This window comes from Musca domestica, unplaced genomic scaffold (assembly GCF_030504385.1).
Source record: "Musca domestica strain aabys unplaced genomic scaffold, Musca_domestica.polishedcontigs.V.1.1 13, whole genome shotgun sequence".
NCBI classification, from domain to species: Eukaryota; Metazoa; Arthropoda; class Insecta; order Diptera; family Muscidae; genus Musca; species Musca domestica.
The window spans coordinates 13,648,129-13,668,366 of NW_026712172.1; the positions used below are offsets into that span (position 1 = coordinate 13,648,129).

A 20,238-nucleotide genomic window follows, 5' to 3' on the forward strand; every position below is an offset into this window, starting at 1 on the left:
TTATTCACCGGGGGTTTTTCAAATGTGGTATTTGAAGTTCGTAATGGATACTGCAGTCTAAACCAGAAAATTGTCTGTACATGTCCATGTTTTGGTATAGCTCTCATATATCGGCACCTCCCGATATTCAGTATTTGTTGATTTTAGCGACATTATTCACCGGAATTGCTTCATATTTGGTATTTGAAATTTGTAGTGGATACTACAGCCAAAGACAGAAAATTGTCTGTGCAGGTCCATGTCTTCGTATAGCCCCCATGTAACTGTACCTCCTGATATAAGGTACTTTGATGAATTTAGCGACATTTTTCACCGGAATTGCTTCAAATTTGATATTTGAAGTTCGTAATAGATACTATAGCCCATGACAGAAAATTGTCCGTGCATGTTTACGCCTTCGTATAGCCCCCATATAACAGCACCTCCCGATATTCGGTATTTTTCAAATTTATGGCAAAAGCTGCATATGCAGGTCCACGTCATCGTTTAAGACCCGGTCTGGCCGAAATTACAGCTTTTTTACTTGATTTTTTAAATAAAAGTTACAAAAAGGTGCAGAATATTGTCCTTTGTGTGTAAAGCTTTTAAATAGTTTCTCTTAGATATATGCGTATCTTACTTTATTTTCAATGTTTTTTTTTATAAATTCGCCGTTTCTCTTATCAGAGTTATGTTGGATATGTGTTTTTTACGCTTCAAGTGGTACATTGAAACCATGATGTTTGTTGTTGTTGTCTTGCATTGATGTAGAAATATTTTGTAGAAACTAATTGAGATCCTGACATTGGAACTTATGTCTGTATATACGACAGAGTTATAATACTGTTAGAAGCCGGCGGCATCTCCTTTGCCAATTTGAACTTCATCCTGGAAGAGATTATTTTTTAAATCCAAAAATCCTAAAATGACTCTCAGGGGACATAATTTGCAATTATTTCCTTAAGAATTGTCCTTCTCTCTCTTTTTCTCTCTCTTTTGCACCTCCTCCCCGCCATCACATTGTTAGCCTATTTAAAGCCATTTAACCATTTTTCTTTTTCTGAAAAATTTGACGTAATAATCGAAATCACACTCCATTGGAAGCTGTTGTCGTCGCTGCTTCATTGCCGCTGCTGGCGCTTTTCGGTTCAGTTGATGCGACGCATTCCTGTATCTGATTAATGCTCAACTCATGCGAAACCTGAGCCGATACACTCTTGTGTTCCATTTCAAGGTGATCCTTGTCCGCGCCAGTCTCTTCGAATTTTGGCAAATTATTGGCACTATGGATTTGGGCAACATGCACCACATGCTCGCCGGACATTTCGGCTGCAGACGCTGCCGTTGCTGTCATTGGATCTTCATCCAAATCTTTGGCAATGGTTTCACTACGAATCAATTGGCGTCTACGATTGCTGGCCGCACTCGTGGAGGGTTGTTCATCTTCGGGACAAGGCATTAGAGCACTGGCATTGCTGCCGGCACTGTTGACATGTGACACCTTAATGTGAATGTTTTCATCATCTACCGACTCTATGCGATCCAGGCTGTGGCTAACGGTAAACTCTTGGCTGTTCTCAATTTTGTTGGGCGAAGGAGGAGGCTTTGTCTTGCCACCATTTTTCTTGCCAGCCGGCACATCATCCAAGGCCAACTTTTCCATTTGCATTTCACTCAAATGCCGCTGTTCCTCATCAATGTGCACCAGAACAAAGGGCAGCTTCAGTGACAGCTCCCCACCCATGCCGGAGAGTGTCAACTTCACCTTGACATAATAGGAAACATAGATGGCAAAGACATTACGTTCATCGTTAGTGGCAGGATTTGAACTACTCGTGGCTGATGTGGGCAGAGGTGGCACAAAGACGGCCGGACTGGAGCAATAATTGGGCGAATGATTGGCCTGCATTAGAAAGTGTGGTGTGCGCACAGCCGAGGCTGCTATGGCTCCGGTGATTTCATCGGGTTCAGTGCTTCTTTGTAACGTATCCTCCAAGGCTATCCAGTTTTTGGTGGGTCCACGCTGGGGTTTGAGGGTGACTGTGGTGTTCAGTGTGCTACCAGGTGGTACGGTACGATCTATGGGTGGTGGTGATTGGGTATCCGAATCAGCAACGACATTTTTGAATTTTCCATTGTTAAACATACACACGTCGACATGCTGAATGGCACAGACCTGGAAAGAGGACAGAGGGAGAGTAATAAGTAAAATGCGGTTATGAGGTTGATATTGATTTAAAATTACCAAAAATCTTTTACGAAGTGAGTTTAAAGAACGAATACTATTTGGTTCTGGTTACTGAGAATTTGCAAATATTTTTGGGGAAAACATTCTCATTAAGAATAATCTAGTATCTACAACTTACTGAAAAAAGCTGTTTTGAGGTCAAGGCAAAAATGTTGAACAGTTTTTGTTGGCAATAGTTTATATTATACCCTCCACCATACATAGTATGGAGGGTATATTAAGTTTGTCATTCCGTTTGAAACTCATCGAAATAATAATTTTAGACCCAACAAAGCATATATTCTTGATCAGGGTAAAATTCTGAGACGATTTAGACCTGTCCGTTCGTCCGTCTGTTGTAATCACGCTACAGTCAAAACGAATAAAGATAGGAAGCTAAAAATTTGCACAGATCTGTCTTTTGTCTGCAGTCAGGTCAAATTTGAAGATGGGCAAATCGGTCCACGATGTCGTTAAGCCCCCATACAATGGTACCCCCCGATATTCGGTATTTTGATGATTTTAGCCACATTTTTTAAACGGAATTGTCTGAAAATTCACACAAAGAGTTCCGAGAAGAAAATTGTCTATAAAGGTCCGCGATATGGTATGGCACCCTTATAACGGTACCTCCAGATATTCGGTATTTTTATGATTTCAGCCAAGGTTTTAAATGGAATTGTCTTAAAATCCACACAAGGTGTTACTTCTGGGTACTTTACCCTTTAGAAGAGAATTATCCAAATGGGTCCACGTTTTAGTATAGCGCCCATATAACGCTACCCCCGATATTCGGTATTGCAGACTTTTGCGGCGTTTTTTCTCCGGAATTGTTTCAAATTCCGTATATAAAGTTCGGAACAGTTACTATAGTCTATGACATAAATTACTTATGGGGTTTCATTCGAGCGGTAATTTTCGACAGAATTTTTTTTTCAAAAATTTTTCATGTTTCTTCCAAAGGGTGGAGGGTATAAAAAAGTTCGCCCCGGTTCGAACTTAGCTGTTTTTTTTACTTGGCCTAATTTCCATCTCTTATTGTTTGTCACTTTTTGCAATGTTTAGTTTATTTTTGTATTGTTTTATTTTCTATTCATTATTTGTTCCTCTCTCACTCACTCGTATTTATAAATACGAAATCTGTGGTTTGTGTGTTTGTATCTGTACGTCCATACTTGGTTCTTTCTGTATCAGTTTTAGCTTTATTGTCTTTAATTGTTCTTTCCTTTCTCACTCACTCGTATTTATAATTACGGACACCTTTTTTTTGGTTTGTATGTGTGTGTATGTGCAAAAAAATATACATATATGTTCATGATAAATGGACGTTGGAATGTTGTAGAAAATTCTAAATTGTGATTCTTGATGCTTCTCACCGGAAAATAAAATAACGCCTACACAGGCTAAAATTAAAATTAACCGCAATTAAAGAACGTTTACATACAAAATCTCTAATCCGGTGCGGAATCTGTCATATGGCTAGAGAGGGTATACATGGTGAAATAAAAAAACCGCAACAAAGTCAAAAGCCATAATTTTTACATTTTTTAAATTTTATCGAATGAAAGCAAAAATGTCGGAAATACCATCAAATTTTAAAATAAGTTTGGATTTGTTCGAATCGATCACCGTCAATGTTGCTCTGCGGTATTTTGACCCATTCCCGGCGAGGCGCTGGCTTTGGTATTTTTTAGTGCCAACCTTGCTTTCCAAAATACTCCTGACACAATAGTTCAACAGATTGGTATCCGGAGATTTTGGCGGCCATTGTGCGCTTGAAATGAAGCGAGGAACCTCATTTTGTAACCATTCTTGGGTGGCGCGTGCTGAGTGCGATGGTGCTGAGTCCTGTTGAAATGTCCAAGGTCTGCGGCCAAAATGTTTGCGTGCCCAAGGCTTTAGGCTTTAATACACCCTCCAGAATATTTTCGCGACCATCGGCAGTTATGGCGACCCACACCATCTTGAGTTCTGGTGGCCAACCGAAGATGCACATTTTCAGCTGACCTCTTTTGTTTGATTACCAACTGCTGGGCAATGAATGTTTTTTCATCAGAGAAAACCAAATTCGGCAGTTCACCACTTATTGCTGTTGTAGCTTACCAGACGGACGTGTTAATCGTTGCTGCAACAAACCTTCAAATTTTCACCGTTCAGAGCGATTTATAGTTGGCGGATTGTTGTTGTATTGGAGCAGTAATTCCTCAGGAACACAATTTCACCCACGTTTAGTCATCGTCGACGGTGAGTGTTTCGCAAATCAAAGTTTTAAAATTTCCAATAAATTGTTTTATTGGCAAAACAAACAAAATTTAATTTGAAAGAGACAAATAATATTGGAGTCAGCTGAATATTTGTTTATCAAATTTACAACATCAGCTGGTCGCTTCTTTCAAAATAGTGGTTGTGGAGCTGTATTTTTTTTACACCTTACAACACAGAGTTGCTTCCAAAAGTAAAGTACGGAATTTGTGTTGGGTCGGTAATGTCGTGCTTATGTGGTGTGTGTCTAAGATAAACACCTCTATAGCGAAATCGACATGAGTCACCCTGTTTCCGATCGAGTACCTTATGAAGTAACCCCACGCAACAGCATTGGCTCTTTCCGATTAAATAAATTGCAACAATTGGAGAAAGCTAATGCCGAACTTACTGAACGGAATGAGAAATATGAGAAACTTTGCAGTCAACTCAAAAAAGATGTAGAATTTTTGAAACTACAATTAAACAAAAAACCTGACTCCTATCAAACGGATGAAGATGAACTTCAAGAAGAAGTAGGTCGCTTTGAAAAGCAAACTCAGAACTTCGTTGAAGATGAAAACAAGAATGCCAAGCCAGACAATGAATGGCAAAAAATAACACACAAGAAAAGAAAACAAGAAAGCCCACAAAGTGGCAAAAATAAGAAAAAACAAGCAACTGGGAATAACTACTGGTTAAGTAAAACCCCAAAAAATACTAATCAATTTGCTGTCCTTGATAGTGAAAATGAACCATTACCATCTTCAAACCCCCCTGAAAAGGTTTTTAAACCACCGCCAATATTCGTTGACAAAGTTTCAAATATTCAACCTCTGATTGCACTATTGTCAGAGACTGTCCCAAATGAGTACGAGATCAAAACTCTTCGTAAGCAGCAGGTCAAGATCCAACCAAAAACACATGAAACATACAAAAGAATTGTCAGCGAATTAGAACAGAAGAATACTGAGTTTTACACCTACAAACCAAAGTGTGAAAGAGGTTTTAAAGTAATTATGCGAAACATGCATCCCTCAATAGACACTCAATGCCTCAAAAATGAACTTTCTCGCCTTGGCCATGAAGTAACTAATATATGGAACATAAAAAGCCGTTACAAAAAAGAGCCTCTTCCTCTATTTGAACTGGTATTGGTAAGTAAGCCGAACAATAAGGATATATACTCAATAACAAAACTAATGTCAAATATAATTAAATTTGAACCACCACGTCCTAAGAAAATTATTCCACAATGTACTAATTGTCAACAACATGGTCATACAAAGGCATACTGTCGAAAAAAACCGATATGTGTAAAATGTGCAGGACCCCATGAAAGTAGGTCTTGTCCTAAAAAACACTGGGCAAATGAAGTTAAGTGTGCTCTCTGTAATGGCAACCACCCTGCAAATTACAAAGGTTGCTCTGTTTACAAACAAATTTATACTCACCATTACCCTTCTCTAAGGAAAACAATAAATGAGCAATTAGAGCCGCAGCATCCTTCCACTTCAGCTGAGCGAAGGGAGAACGTCCAGTATTCAAGTGTAGCTAGAAACGCTATACAAAACAATCAAATACCTAGCGGAACACAACCACAAAATCAACAGACAACAACTAATAAACTTCCAGAAATACATGAAATGCTGAGTGGTTTAAATATACTAATGAAACAAATGTCAAACCTTCTTACGAGTATCTCTGAAAAACTTTCCCACATCTAAAGAATGGAAATTTTAAAAGTTATATTCTGGAATGCAAATGGATTATCACAACATACTTTAGAAGTTTCAAATTTCTTACAAACTAATAATATAGATATATTTCTTATATCTGAGACACATTTTACTGATAAAAACCATTTATCCATTCCAAAATATAACTTCTATCACGTCATGCATCCATCTGGGAAGGCGCGTGGTGGTTCAGGCATATTAATAAAAAACACAATAAAACATCACCAAGGAAGACATTACTGCACACCTGAAATACAAGCGACAAGTATTATTGTCCAAACTATACATGGGCCTCTTACAGTCTCATCACTTTATAGTCCTCCAAGGCACAACGTAAAAAAAGATGTATACGTTAGTTACTTCAAAACTCTGGGAAACAAGTTTATAGCTTGCGGAGATTATAACGCAAAACACGTCCATTGGGGATCACGCCTCACAACACCAAAAGGAAGACAACTCTTTTGGGCTATAAAAGACCTAAATTTAAGAACTATTTCTCCCAATTCGCCTACTTACTGGCCCACTGATCTAAATAAATCTCCAGACCTCATAGATTTTTGTGTCTCCAAGGGCATTCCAGAAAACTCAGAAACATGTGTAACTAGCTATGACTTGTCATCTGATCACTCTCCAGTGTCTCTAGTGCTACATTCACAACATGTAAACCAAAACCAAATGTGTAAACTGCACAATAAAAAAACAAACTGGCACCTATTTCGTTATCAAATCAGCAATACTATAAATCAAAAGCTTTCCCTAAAAACCGACGAAGAAATTACAGTAGCTGTTGAACATCTAATTCAAGTCATCCAAATGTCATCATGGAACTCCACGCCTAAGTGCAGCTTTGACAAACCCTCAAATTTTAATATTTCATTAGAAAGGAAGCTGTCAGAAAAAAGAAAGGCTAGAAAAAGGTGGCAACAAACTAAATCGCCAGAAGACAAAAAAATACTCAATAAAGCCACATCTGATCTTCAAAAAATGTTAAAAAGTATAAACGAAAGGAACACTGAAAGAGATATTCGAAATTTGGGTACAACCATGAGTACAGACTATTCCCTGTGGAAGTTAACCAGAAATATCAAAAACCAGCCTAAAACAAGCTATCCAATTAGGAAATTTGATAACAGCTGGACAAAAAGTAACTTGGAAAAAGCAACAGTGTTTGCAAAACACTTATTTGACGTCTTCACGCCTAATAACTCTGAAGAAACACCTGATTATATTAAAAATTACCTAAATCAGCCACACCAACTCGACTTACCCATAAAAAAGTTCTCGAAAAATGAAGTTTCGGAAGCGATAAAGTCCTTAAAACTTGGTAAAGCACCTGGATATGACCTAATTACTCCAAAAGTTCTTAAAGAACTTCCACAAGATGGTATTAACCTTATCACGTACATTTTCAACGCTTGTTTAACACGCAATTTTATTCCCCCTCAATGGAAAGTAGCCCAAATTACTATGATCCAAAAACCTGGAAAACCGGCAGACCAAGTTAAATCTTATCGGCCAATCAGTTTATTGCCTATTCTCTCCAAGGTTTTAGAATCACTGTTTCTTAAAAGATTAACACCTATTATTGAGGCAAACAAACTTATTCCACCACACCAATTTGGTTTCAGAAAAAGTCATGGAACTATTGAGCAGATTCATAGGCTAGTCGAAACAATAAATGCTGCATACGAATCAAAGCAATATTGCACTTCGGCCTTTTTAGACATATCACAAGCATTTGATAAAGTATGGCATGACGGTTTACTGTACAAAGCAAAACAACTTCTTCCCATCAATTTCTACTTGTTTATAAAATCTTACATACAAAACAGATTCTTCTATGTACACGAGATTGACGAAAACAGCAACCTTGAGTGTATAAGAGCTGGTGTTCCTCAAGGTAGTGTTATGGGTCCAATATTATACCTTCTGTTTACATCAGATCTTCCGCAATCTGACACTGCTGTTATTGGAACTTTCGCGGATGACACTGCTGTTCTTGCAGTGCACAAAAATCCTGACATGGCCAGCAGTTTGCTCCAAAAATATCTGATCATACTTTGTAAATGGTTTAAGCGTTGGCGTATAAAAACAAATGAAACAAAGTCCAACCATGTAACATTCACCCTCAACCAGGGAATATGTCCACCGGTACAAATGAATCAAATAACACTACCTCAGGAGAAAGAAGTTAAATACCTCGGTCTATATCTAGACAATAAACTTAAATGGCACACACATATAAAAACAAAGCGAAAAGCCCTTGACTTGCAAATTCATAAAATGCATTTTCTAATTGGCTCAAACTCAAAACTGTGTCTCGAAAACAAACTACTAATATACAAATGTATCATAAAGCCCATTTGGACATACGGTATCCAGTTATGGGGAACTGCTTCCAATACAACAATCAAAGTACTGCAACAGTTTCAATCAAAAACATTGCGTAAAATTACCGGAGCGCCATACTTCGTAACGAATAAAAGATTACACGAGGAACTGAACATGAAAACCGTGCAAGAAGAAATAGTACACCAACTTCAAAACTACAAACTGAGAATAGAATCACATCCCAACCCCTTAGCTGCAAACTTAATGGCAAGCTCTGAAACTTTCACAAGATTGAGAAGAAGGGCCCCTCAAGATTTAATTTAATGACTCTAGCCAATTATACCTAAAATTTGTAAGAACTATTATACTATATATGAATCATAGAACTCCAGTAATATTTTAAGGGCAAACCACTGGGTGAACCCTGATGAATTAAAAAATTTTTGATAATTTTCATAATTAATGTAAATATCAAATTAAGATAGAAGGCATTAATAAATATATTAATAAAAAAAAAAAAAAAACCACTTTCGGCCAAGCGAAGCAACTCTTTAGCTCTTTTGAGTCTTTTTTCTTTCTGTTGCACTTTTGGAATTTCAATGGCTTTACCCCGAGCTCATTTTTCAATATTTGCCGATATTTTTCCGTCACTGCGACGCGGGTTTCGATCAAATCGCTTCTTTACTTTTTGAACCATTTCTGCTGATGTTGCTGTTTTCTTCCGTCCACTTACTTGACATCGAGCTACGCTACCAGTATCACGGTAACGAGCGATGGTACGAAACACAAAAGATTTACCCACATTCAAATGCTGGAGAATTGAGATTTTCTCCTCTGGGTATGTCCTGCACCAAAAATTTTATAATTTTGGTTAGTAGCTGGCCTTTGGCCGGGGCTTGAGATTTTCTGGTCTGAGTATGTCCCGCAGCGTAAATCAAATATTTCTAAAGTAGTCTACACGGCAAACGGTCATACTCCCCATGGGGATGGTGTCCGTTTTGGAAGCGGATATAATCCCCACATTGTTAGGGGGGTTATGACCAAAAACAAACCGAACATAATGTCCATAATTGCAATGGGGTATTGTCCTTGGGGTTATGTCCGGGCACCACGGTATAAACAAATTGTCTTTCCAGAAACGTAATAAAATTTTTGATAGTAGGGCAATAAGTGAAATGAGCTTTTAAAAAGTAAATGAGCCGAAATAAAAACTTGATCGTTTGGGTAGAAATTGCTTGTTTGCTTTAAACAAAAGTTCTTTGAAAATGCTATTAGTCCCATTTTCTTGAAAAAAATGTTTTAGTGTAGTGGCGCCCAAATTGAGTTGCTGTGAACGCCGGTAAGCGAAAGGTTGAAGTAGAGTAGCGACGGTTTCTGGTTACAACTATTTAAGCCCTATTTTATTAAATTCAAAATCGTAAGTAGGCCTACCTCTATTATTAGTAGCGCCTCTACATATTCTATTCACAAGCTATTATATATATCTAGTTATACCCTCCACCATATTGGATATATTTTGTCATTCCCTTTGTAAGACCTCGAAATATACATTTTAGACCCCACAAAGTATATATATTCTCGATCAGATCATACAATTCTATGTCGACTTTGCGATGTCAGTCCGTGTATCCATCTGTTCGTCTGTGGAAATCACTCTACCTTCCGAACGAAATGAAGTAGGTGGATACAATTTTACTCAAATGTGCATATGTCTGTAGGACTTTTGGTATTGAAAATGGGTCATGTAGGTCCACGTTTTAGTATAGCCCCCATACGGTACCTCCCGATATTCGGTATTTTGATTGTGTTAGCGACGTTATTCACCGGAATTACTTCAAATTTGGTGTTTAAAGTTTGTACTGGATACTACAGCCTATGACAGAAAATTGTCTGTGCAGGTCCACGCCTTCACATAGCCCCAGTATAACGGTACCTCCCTACATTCGGCATTTTGGTTATTTAAGCGACATTATTCACCGGAATTGTTTTAAATTTGGTGCTTGAAGTTCGTAAGGGATACAACAGTCTAAGACAGAAAATTGTCTGTACAGGCCCACGTCTTCGTATGGCCCCCATATAACGGTACCTCTCAATATTCGGTATTCTGATGATTTTATCGACATTATTCACCGGGATTGTTTCAAATTTGGTATTTGAAGTTAGTAATAGATACGTCTACCTATGCCAGAAAATTGTCTGTGCAAGTCCACGTTTTATAACCCCTATGGTACCTCCCTATTTTCGGTATTTTGATGATTTTAGCGACATTATTCACCGGAATTGCTTCAAATTTGGTATTTAAAGTTCATACTGGATCCTACGACCTATGACAGAAAATTGTCTATGCAGGTCGAGGTCTTCGTATAGCCCCCATGTAATGGTACCTTCCGATATTCGGTATTTTGATTATGTTAGCGACATTATTCATCGGAATTGTTTCAAATTTGGTGTTTGAAGTTCGTACTGGATACTACAGCCTATGACAGAAAATTGTCTATGCAGGTCAACGTCTTCGTATAGCCGCCATATAACGCTACCTCCAGATATTCGGTGTTTTAAAATTCTATTCTTGACATTACAAACATTATTTAGCAGACGATACAGGAATATAGTCTGTGGAATTTTCGTGAAGGATCCACGAGATACTTGGTAAGTTGAAATCACGAAGACAAATAAGATCAAAATTTGCTGACATCTTTCAGATACATTATTCACCGGAATTTTTTCAAATTTTGTATTTGAAGTTCGTAATGGATAATACAGCCTCTGACAGAAAACTAACTGTGCAGGTTTTCGTCTTCGTATAGCCCACCTACATAACGGAATCTCCCGATATTCGGTATTCTGATGATTTTTGCGAAATTTTTCACCGAATTTTTTTAAAGTTTCGCAGTTGAATATTGCAATGGCTTATGACAAATGTTCGGCCCGGCCGAACTTATAGCTTTTTTACTTGTTTTTACATATGTATGTATTTTTTATCCACCTATCCCAGGAATATGGAAGTTAACTTTCTGTTAATCGACTTTTGGTATTGAAAATTCTAATGTCGACTTTTCCAAATCGATCTTTAGATGATTAAACAAAATCGAGTTTTTGTTTAACAAGTTAAAAAGTATCGGTCAGTACTACCGACAGATATATACCCTCAGCCTGTGTTCGATTATTTAAAGATAATTTGACTAGTGTTACAATTATTCAAACGTTTTACCCTCTATGAAGCAGGTTCCGAAGGAATGGGCCAATATTGTCTATTTCGTATCGGACCCCAACATATGATATAAATATTCCGACGTTTCTGGTATGGATTATATCGACTAACTCCTTCACTATGTATGATATATGTAATAATTTTTAGAAAATGTTTAAATGTGAGTGATGTACAAGATAGAGTCTACCGAAATATTCCACTTTTATACTTCATCTGATAAAAAATATTGAGCGAATTTTATGCGAAATCATAAATTCCGATAAATTTCATATTCATATCAGGCTCTTGTTTAGAGAAATATTTGAGCATAGCAAGTAGTAAAGAATTGCTAAATTGTTTCGAAAGTTATGACAGATAAAATTATTGAAAATTGTGACCCCAGAAGGGGTTGGCAGGTATATATTAACTTCACAACCGATCTTGTATGTGTGAAATTTGAGGAGAGTTGGATGTTTATTTCGCTTTATTTGGGCGTTCGTTTTTCAAAATTTTGAACCCAATGTATGGGGGAGAAGTAATGGTTCGATCTATACCACCTTTATAACAGATCTTGTGTTGATAGAAATGTTTGTGCCGATTGATTGTGCCGATACATTCCATTTTCCATTCCATTTTTCCGCACCAGACCTTGGACTAATAAAATTATTGGGATGTGTGAAATTTAAAAACTATCGGACTCTTACATCACATTTTATAAGAGTTTTAATTATCCAAAATTTTGACCCTTTGTGAGGGAGGTCCCTGATGGAGTGGACCGATATTGTCCATTTTCGCACATGACCTAACATTGATGAAAATATTAGGATTCGCAAAGTTCCGGCAAAATGGGATTATCCTTTCTCTTTTTGTGCAAAAAATATTTTTTGAAAAGTTCAACCTCTTGTGGGGGAGGTACAAGAAGGAGTGGACCGATACATTCCATTTTCGCACCAGACCTTGGACCTATAAAGGTTTTGGGATGTGTGAAATTTGAAAACTATCGGACTCTTACATCACATTTTATAAGAGTTGTAATTATTCAAAATTTTGACCATTTGTGGGGGAGGTACTTGATGGAGTGGACCGATATCGTCCATTTTCACACCTGGTCTAGCACTGCTGAAAATATTAGGATTCGCAAAGTTCGAGCAAAATCGGATCATCCTTTCTCTTTCTGTGCAATAAATTCGTTTCTATGAAAATTTTGACATTTTGTGTGGGAGGTACCAGAAGGAGTGGACCGATATCGCCCATCTCCGAACTCGATCTAAGTTTGACAAAAATATTACGATGTACCAATTTTGGGTCAAATCGGATACTTCCTTTGAGAGTTATCGTGCGCACCAGCCAGACAGACGGATGGACGGACGGACATCGGTAGATCGACTCCAAATGTTCTGAAACGGATTTGGTCCAAAGAGACCTAGGGTCTAAAACCGTTATTTCGACTAGGCACGTTTTGACCGTATCAAATGATATATACCCTCTGTAGCCATATGGCTGAGGGTATAAAAATCACCGAAAAGTCTATAAGTCTTTATTTTTCGACTACATATCATTACTTCCTCCAAGCTGGCCCGATTTCGACATCGTAATCTTGTCATATCCCTTTTCTTAGAACGTATTTCCAGCATCGTTGTGAAATTAGTCAGTTTCTTAAGTACATTCATGATTCTATTTTCTTCCTCTTGCAGCCTGTGCCTGGATTCCATGTCAGCAAGGCGAACCAATTTGAATACTAATAACTGAATAATTAAATCAACTGAATTTAATTATTTGCCTTCAGAAGTGGCTGCACTATCCTTTTTCTCTTTGATCGTCTAAATCCCTTGGGGACATCATTCGTTTCTTTTCGAGTAAATACAAACATTGTCAAGCTAATTACACCCAATTAAAACCAATTTCAAGGGACATATTTATTTACTAAAAAAAATTATTAATTTTTTTTTTAATTTAATATATTTTCTTATTGGGATTTAATTGCAATTATGTACGAAGGATGATGGCATGTTCGAGGTTTGGAGGACGCTAGAAAAGTTAAATGGAACAGATGTTGGAAACTTCCACACAACACGACACATCAAAACCGAAGTGAGCAATGGCGTTGTTAAAAATTAAGCCTAGAATTTAATTAAAACTTTGACATTTTCCACAACAGAGCGATGTACAAAATTGGCGCTTGTGTTTTGGTTACACAGAGCCTAAATGTAGGCAATTGTAGGGGAGATGTGTATTTGGTATTCCTTGGGGTAATGTAAATAACAATATGTACAAAAGAGGTTACGCTGGGTTAGGGGAAAACACACAGTTACACACATTGGCTGAAAACCAATACCTCGTATTTTAAAGCTACTTTTTAATCAGTGTATTTCCGATCAAAATATTTTGTTATACCCTCCACCATAGTATGGGGGGTATATTAAGTTTGTCATTCCGTTTGTAACACCTCAAAATATACATTTTAGACCCCACAAAGTATATATATTCTTGATCAGCATAATTCTATTCTATGTCGCTTTAGCGATGTCCGTCCGCCTGTCCGTCTGTGGAAATCAATCTAGCTTCCGAACGAAATGAATTAGATTGATGAAATTTTAATCAAATGTGTATTATTTTAGCGACATTTTTACCGGAAATGTTTTAAATTTGGTATTTGAAGTTCATGATGGATACTACAGCCTATGACAGAAAATTGTCTGTGCAGGTCCACATCTTCGTATAGCCCATATATAACGGAACCCCCGATATTCGGTATTTTGACGATTTTAGCGACATTATTCAACGGAATTGTTTCAAATTTGGTATTTGAAGTTCGCAATGGATACTACAGCCTATGCTAGAAAATTGTCTGTGCAGGTCCACATCTTCGTATAGCCCCCATATAACGGTACCTCCCGATATTCGGTATTTTGATGATTTAAGCGACATTATTTACGGGAATTATTTCAAATTTGGTATGTGAAGTTCGTAATGGATACTACAGCCTATGACAGAAAATTGTCTGTGCAGGTCCACATCTTAGTATAGCCCACATATAACGGAACCGCCGATATTCGGTATTTTGATGATTTTAGCGACATTTTTTACCGGAACTATTTCAAATTTGGCATTTGAAGTTCGTAATGGATACTACAGCCTATGCCAGAAAATTGTATGTGCAGGTCAACGTTTTAAAGCCCCCATGGTACCTCCCTATATGCGGTATTTTGATGATTTTAGCTACATTATAAACAGATTTTTTTTTTTTCAAGTTTCGCATTTGAATATTGTGACAAAAGATGCCTATGCAGGTCCACGTCGTCGTTTAGACCCTAATTTTCGGTATTTTTAAGATTTTAACAGATTTTTATTTATTTGAAAATTGCCAAATTTGTACCAAATGGTGGAGAATATTCAAAGTTCGGCCCGGCCGAACTTAATGTTTTTTACTTGTTTTAAATTAATTTTATCCGGTATCATAAAATAAAATTTTACGTTCACTCATTCATTCAATTCATTTGCCCAGCTTTAAATTTCGTTACAAAATGACTTTATTAAATAACTTATCGGTTTAATGATTATGCTGCCGTTGGAGCTTCCAATGCCTGCCATGGCTGCTGCTTAATTAAATTTCCTTTGCCTGCCGAATTGTTTGTGCGTGTGTATGTGTGTGTGTGTTTGCAAACATTTCCTTTATTGACTTGTAACATTTTTAACGAGCTTATTTACATTGCCTCCCAGTTGTATCAAAATTATACTCGAATTTATTTCAATCGTTGGTATTTCGAAAATTTTAATTAAATCAATGCCCTAGGGTAGGCAACAAAATAGAGTGGAGATAAATTATTCGATGACTTGTAGATTAGATAGCTACGTTATGGTCAAAAAGCGAAATCAAAAAAAAAAAAGGCAAAATGGCAACATTTTATTATAAACAACAATTCTAAAGCATACTTTTAGGCAATTACACGTGAAGTGAATACAAAAAAGTTGCCTAAAAGTTTGGTTCACAAAATTGGGACAACTTTAGATCATTTTCGAATTAGAAAAAATTTTCAAATTTGTTATACATTTTTTAAAGACCAGTTGAGTAACAAACACATATAAAAAACCAGTAAAGAAAGTCCTAAAGTCGGGCGGGGCCGACTTTTTGATACCCTACACCACTTTGCAAATTTAGTATAGCTCCGCATAACAATTAAAAGTTTTTATGGGAAAATTCAATTATATACGCTATGATTATAATAATAATTTAAAGTTCAAAGGACTAAATATCCCGAAGCATTTGTATCTTTTAAATTCGGACTTGTATTGCCCATTTGGTTCAAAATTAATTTGAAATCAGATGGGAGCTATAGCTATATCTGAACCGATTTCGATCAAATTTGGCATACTTATTTTCAAGCCTAATTTGATATATTTCCCTGAATATCGTTGTTACGGAGTGCATATTACGGCTGTGGGGAACAAATACAACAAATCGGATCAACAATATATATAGGAGCTATAGCTATATCTGAGCCGATCTTCACCAAATTTGGCATACTACCTTCTAGGCCCAATTCTGTCGTATATGGCAAATTTCATCCCATTTGGGCATATATTAGACTTTTGGTGCACAATAAATGGTAAATCGGACGAAGTTATATATGGGAGCTATATCCAAATCTGAACCGATCTCGATAAAATTTAGCAAAGGTATATCTGAGCTGCATTTGATATATTTCTCCAAATATTGTTGTTGAAGAGGGCATATTACGGCTGCGGATGACAAATATAACAAATCGGATGAACAATATATATGGGAGCTATAGCTATATATGAACCGATTTCGATCAAATTTGGCATACTTATTTTCAGGCCTAATTTGGTTGTATGTGCATAATTCCATACTATTCGGGCTGATATTACACGTTTGGTGCACAATAAAAGGCAAATCGGACGAAGATATATATGGGAGCTATATAACTAATTTTTTACCGATTATCTCCAATTTCAATAGGGTTCGTCCTTGGGCCAAACAAATGATTTGTGCAAAATTTCATCTCAATCGGATAATAAATGCGACCTGCATTTTGTTCACAAGAATACATGGACAGACGGACGGACGGACTGACATGCATAAATCAATTCAGAATGTGATTCGATGGAGATCCTCAAAAGTAACTATGGGTCTATCTCGCTTCCTTCTCCATGTTATAAACAAATGCACAAAGACATAATACCCTTACCACTACGTGGTGTAGGGTATAAATATTCGTATGGGCAAAATTAAAAAAAAATCGAACATTTATATCAAATTTTATGCGAAATCATAAACTCCATATTCATCTCAGGTTTCTGGCATAGAGTATTTTATGAGCTTCATGTATATTCAAAATTTTAACCATTTATGTGGGAGGTACCAGAAGGAGAGGAGTGATATATCCCATCTTCACAACTTCATATTCATATACCTATCAGTGACATCTGGACCCGTGACACTTCACCTTTTAACGGCATAGCTGTTTATACTGATGGGTCAAAGATGGAAAGTGGAACGGGAGCTGGGGTCCATTCTGAAAGTCTAAGTACCCAACGATCCTTCAAACTAAACAACGACTGTAGCGTTTTTCCAGGCAGAAATCTTTTCTGTCAGGAAGGCCATAGAGCTGCTGGCAAATAGAATCAACGAACTGGACGGACCTCTGACTATATATGTGGATAGTCAAGCGGCCCTGAAGGCTCTAAATTCATTTACAGTCAAATCTACGGTAGTTCTGAAATGCAGGAATGCTCTGGAAAAGGTAAAATCGTTTGTCCCTGGGCCCTCCGACATATCTGGCAATGAACCGGCTGATGAATTGGCCAGACGCAGATCTGAGTCAGTAGATCTAGAGATTGAGAGCTCAGCGAAGCCACTCTTATAGGAGTGAGACAAAGGCTACTGGTTAAGCAAATTCTGCCAGACTTGTACTCCCTCTCCGACATCGAGCCAGCAGTCAGTCTTCAGTTAGCCAGAAGACTGAATGGAATCGGATGTTAATTTCGCTTTTTATGAGCTTCATGGATATTCAAAATGTAGAACATTTTTGGGGAAGGTACCAGAAGTAGTTGGTCGGTATATCCCATCTTCACATCAGATCTTGTAATACTAGAAATAATGGGATGTGTAAAATATGAAGAGAACCAGATGCTTTTTTCGAATTTTATAATCGTTTTGGTTATTCAAAACTTTGACCCTTTGTGGGGGAGGTATCAGAAGAAATGGTCAGATCTCTCCCATCTTTAAAACATATCTTTTGTTGATAGAAATATTGCGATGTACCAAGTCTGAACGGAATCGAAAATTAATTTCGCGTTTTATGAGCTTAATGGATATTCAAAAATTTTATCGTTTATGGAGGAGGTGCCAGAAGGAGTGGACCGATGTATTACATCTGTCCACCAGAACTCGAGTAAATAAAAATATTGGGGTGTGTGAAATTTGTAGACAATCGGATTCTTACATTACATTTTATAATTATTAAAATTTTTGACATATTGTGGGGACGTACTTGATGGAGTAGACCGATATTATCCATTTTTGCACCTGACCTAGAACTGATGAAAATATTAGGACTTGCAAAGTTGTTGGTCGTTGGCCATCTTTAAAACATATCTTTTGTTGATAGAAATATTGCGATGTACCAAGTCTGAACGGAATCGAAAATTAATTTCGCGTTTTATGAGCTTAATGGATATTCAAAAATTTTATCGTTTATGGAGGAGGTGCCAGAAGGAGTGGACCGATGTATTACATCTGTCCACCAGAACTCGAGTAAATAAAAATATTGGGGTGTGTGAAATTTGTAGACAATCGGATTCTTACATTACATTTTATAATTATTAAAATTTTTGACATATTGTGGGGACGTACTTGATGGAGTAGACCGATATTATCCATTTTTGCACCTGACCTAGAACTGATGAAAATATTAGGACTTGCAAAGTTGTTGGTCGTTGGCCATCTTTAAAACATATCTTTTGTTGATAGAAATATTGCGATGTACCAAGTCTGAACGGAATCGAAAATTAATTTCGCGTTTTATGAGCTTAATGGATATTCAAAAATTTTATCGTTTATGGAGGAGGTGCCAGAAGGAGTGGACCGATGTATTACATCTGTCCACCAGAACTCGAGTAAATAAAAATATTGGGGTGTGTGAAATTTGTAGACAATCGGATTCTTACATTACATTTTATAATTATTAAAATTTTTGACATATTGTGGGGACGTACTTGATGGAGTAGACCGATATTATCCATTTTTGCACCTGACCTAGAACTGATGAAAATATTAGGACTTGCAAAGTTGGAGCAAAATCGTGTTATTGCTTCCCCTTCTGTGCAGAAAATATTTTTTTTTTTAAATTTCGAACTTTTATGGGGTAGGTACAAGAAGGAGTGGTCCGATGTATTCCATCTTGGCACTAGGTCTTGAGTTTATGAAAATATTGGGATGTGTGAAATTTTAGGACAATCGAATTCTTACATCACATTTTATAAGAGTTATAATAATTCAAAATCTTGACCCTTTGTGGGAGAGGTACCTGATGGAGTGGACCGACATTGTCCATTTTAATACCTGACCTAGTACTGATGCATATGATAGAATTTCCAAAGTTGGAGCAAAATTGGATTGTCCTTTCCCTTTCTGTGCAGAAAATATATTTTTTGAATATTTCGACTTTTTGTGGGGGAGGTACCAAAGAAAGTGCGCCGATATTGTCCATCTCCGAAATCGATCTAACTTTGATAATAATATTACGATTTACCAAATTTGAACCAAATCGGATGCTCCCTTCGAATGTCATCGTGCACACCAGCCAGACAGTTGGACGGACATCGCTAGATCGATGCGAAATATCCTAAAACGGATTTGATCCAAAGAGACGTAGGGTCTAAAACGGTTGTTTTCTATGAGGCACGTTTTGGCTGTATCCAACGTGGATACCCTCTCTAGCCATATGACTGAGGGCATAAAAATTGACAAAGAGTTGTTTAAAAGTTGCAGAATAGGCCTACTGAATTCGGAATTTCCTCCTAAATTTCAGCAAATTTCCAAAGGTTTATTAGCTACCCTTTGATGGATGCGGAGATAAAATGCTGAACCGAATACAATTCCTACTCATTCATTCTCCACACTGCTAAGCTTTCAATCAAATTTTGGATGCTTTCATAAAAGCGGGTATTATGGTATGCGGCAATTTTTATTTTTTCATTACCCTCTCCTTCTCATGACCCCACAATCCCACATTAATTCCATGAAACTCGTCGTGTTCACCAAAATAAAATCATTGGCCCATAAACTTCAATTTCCTTTTTGGTTTAGCTATTTAATATCCAAAAGTCATTTGCCAGTCCCCGAAAAGTATGCAATACAATTTAACATTACTCTTAGCCCAGGCCTAACAGCCCTGTACCATTCACTGCGTGTTTGTGTAAATACTGACATTTAGATTTGGACATGAAACCAGGGAACAGAAAAAAGGCAATTTCCTTTTGCGTGTGCCCATTCTCTCTGCCTTAAC

The 20,238-nt window shown here is 37.1% G+C and overlaps 1 protein-coding gene across 1 annotated transcript in view; it reads right to left on the reverse strand.

The window, feature by feature from the left end:
• Positions 1-970: 970 nt before the first annotated feature.
• Positions 971-20,238, reverse strand: part of LOC101889685 (uncharacterized) — a 123,252-nt gene continuing 103,984 nt past the window's right edge. The window contains exon 7 of the mRNA XM_059118639.1: positions 971-2,155. Within this exon, the coding sequence (XP_058974622.1) occupies positions 1,067-2,155 (1,089 nt within the window). The 3' untranslated portion in view covers positions 971-1,066. The remainder of the gene's footprint in view (positions 2,156-20,238) is intronic.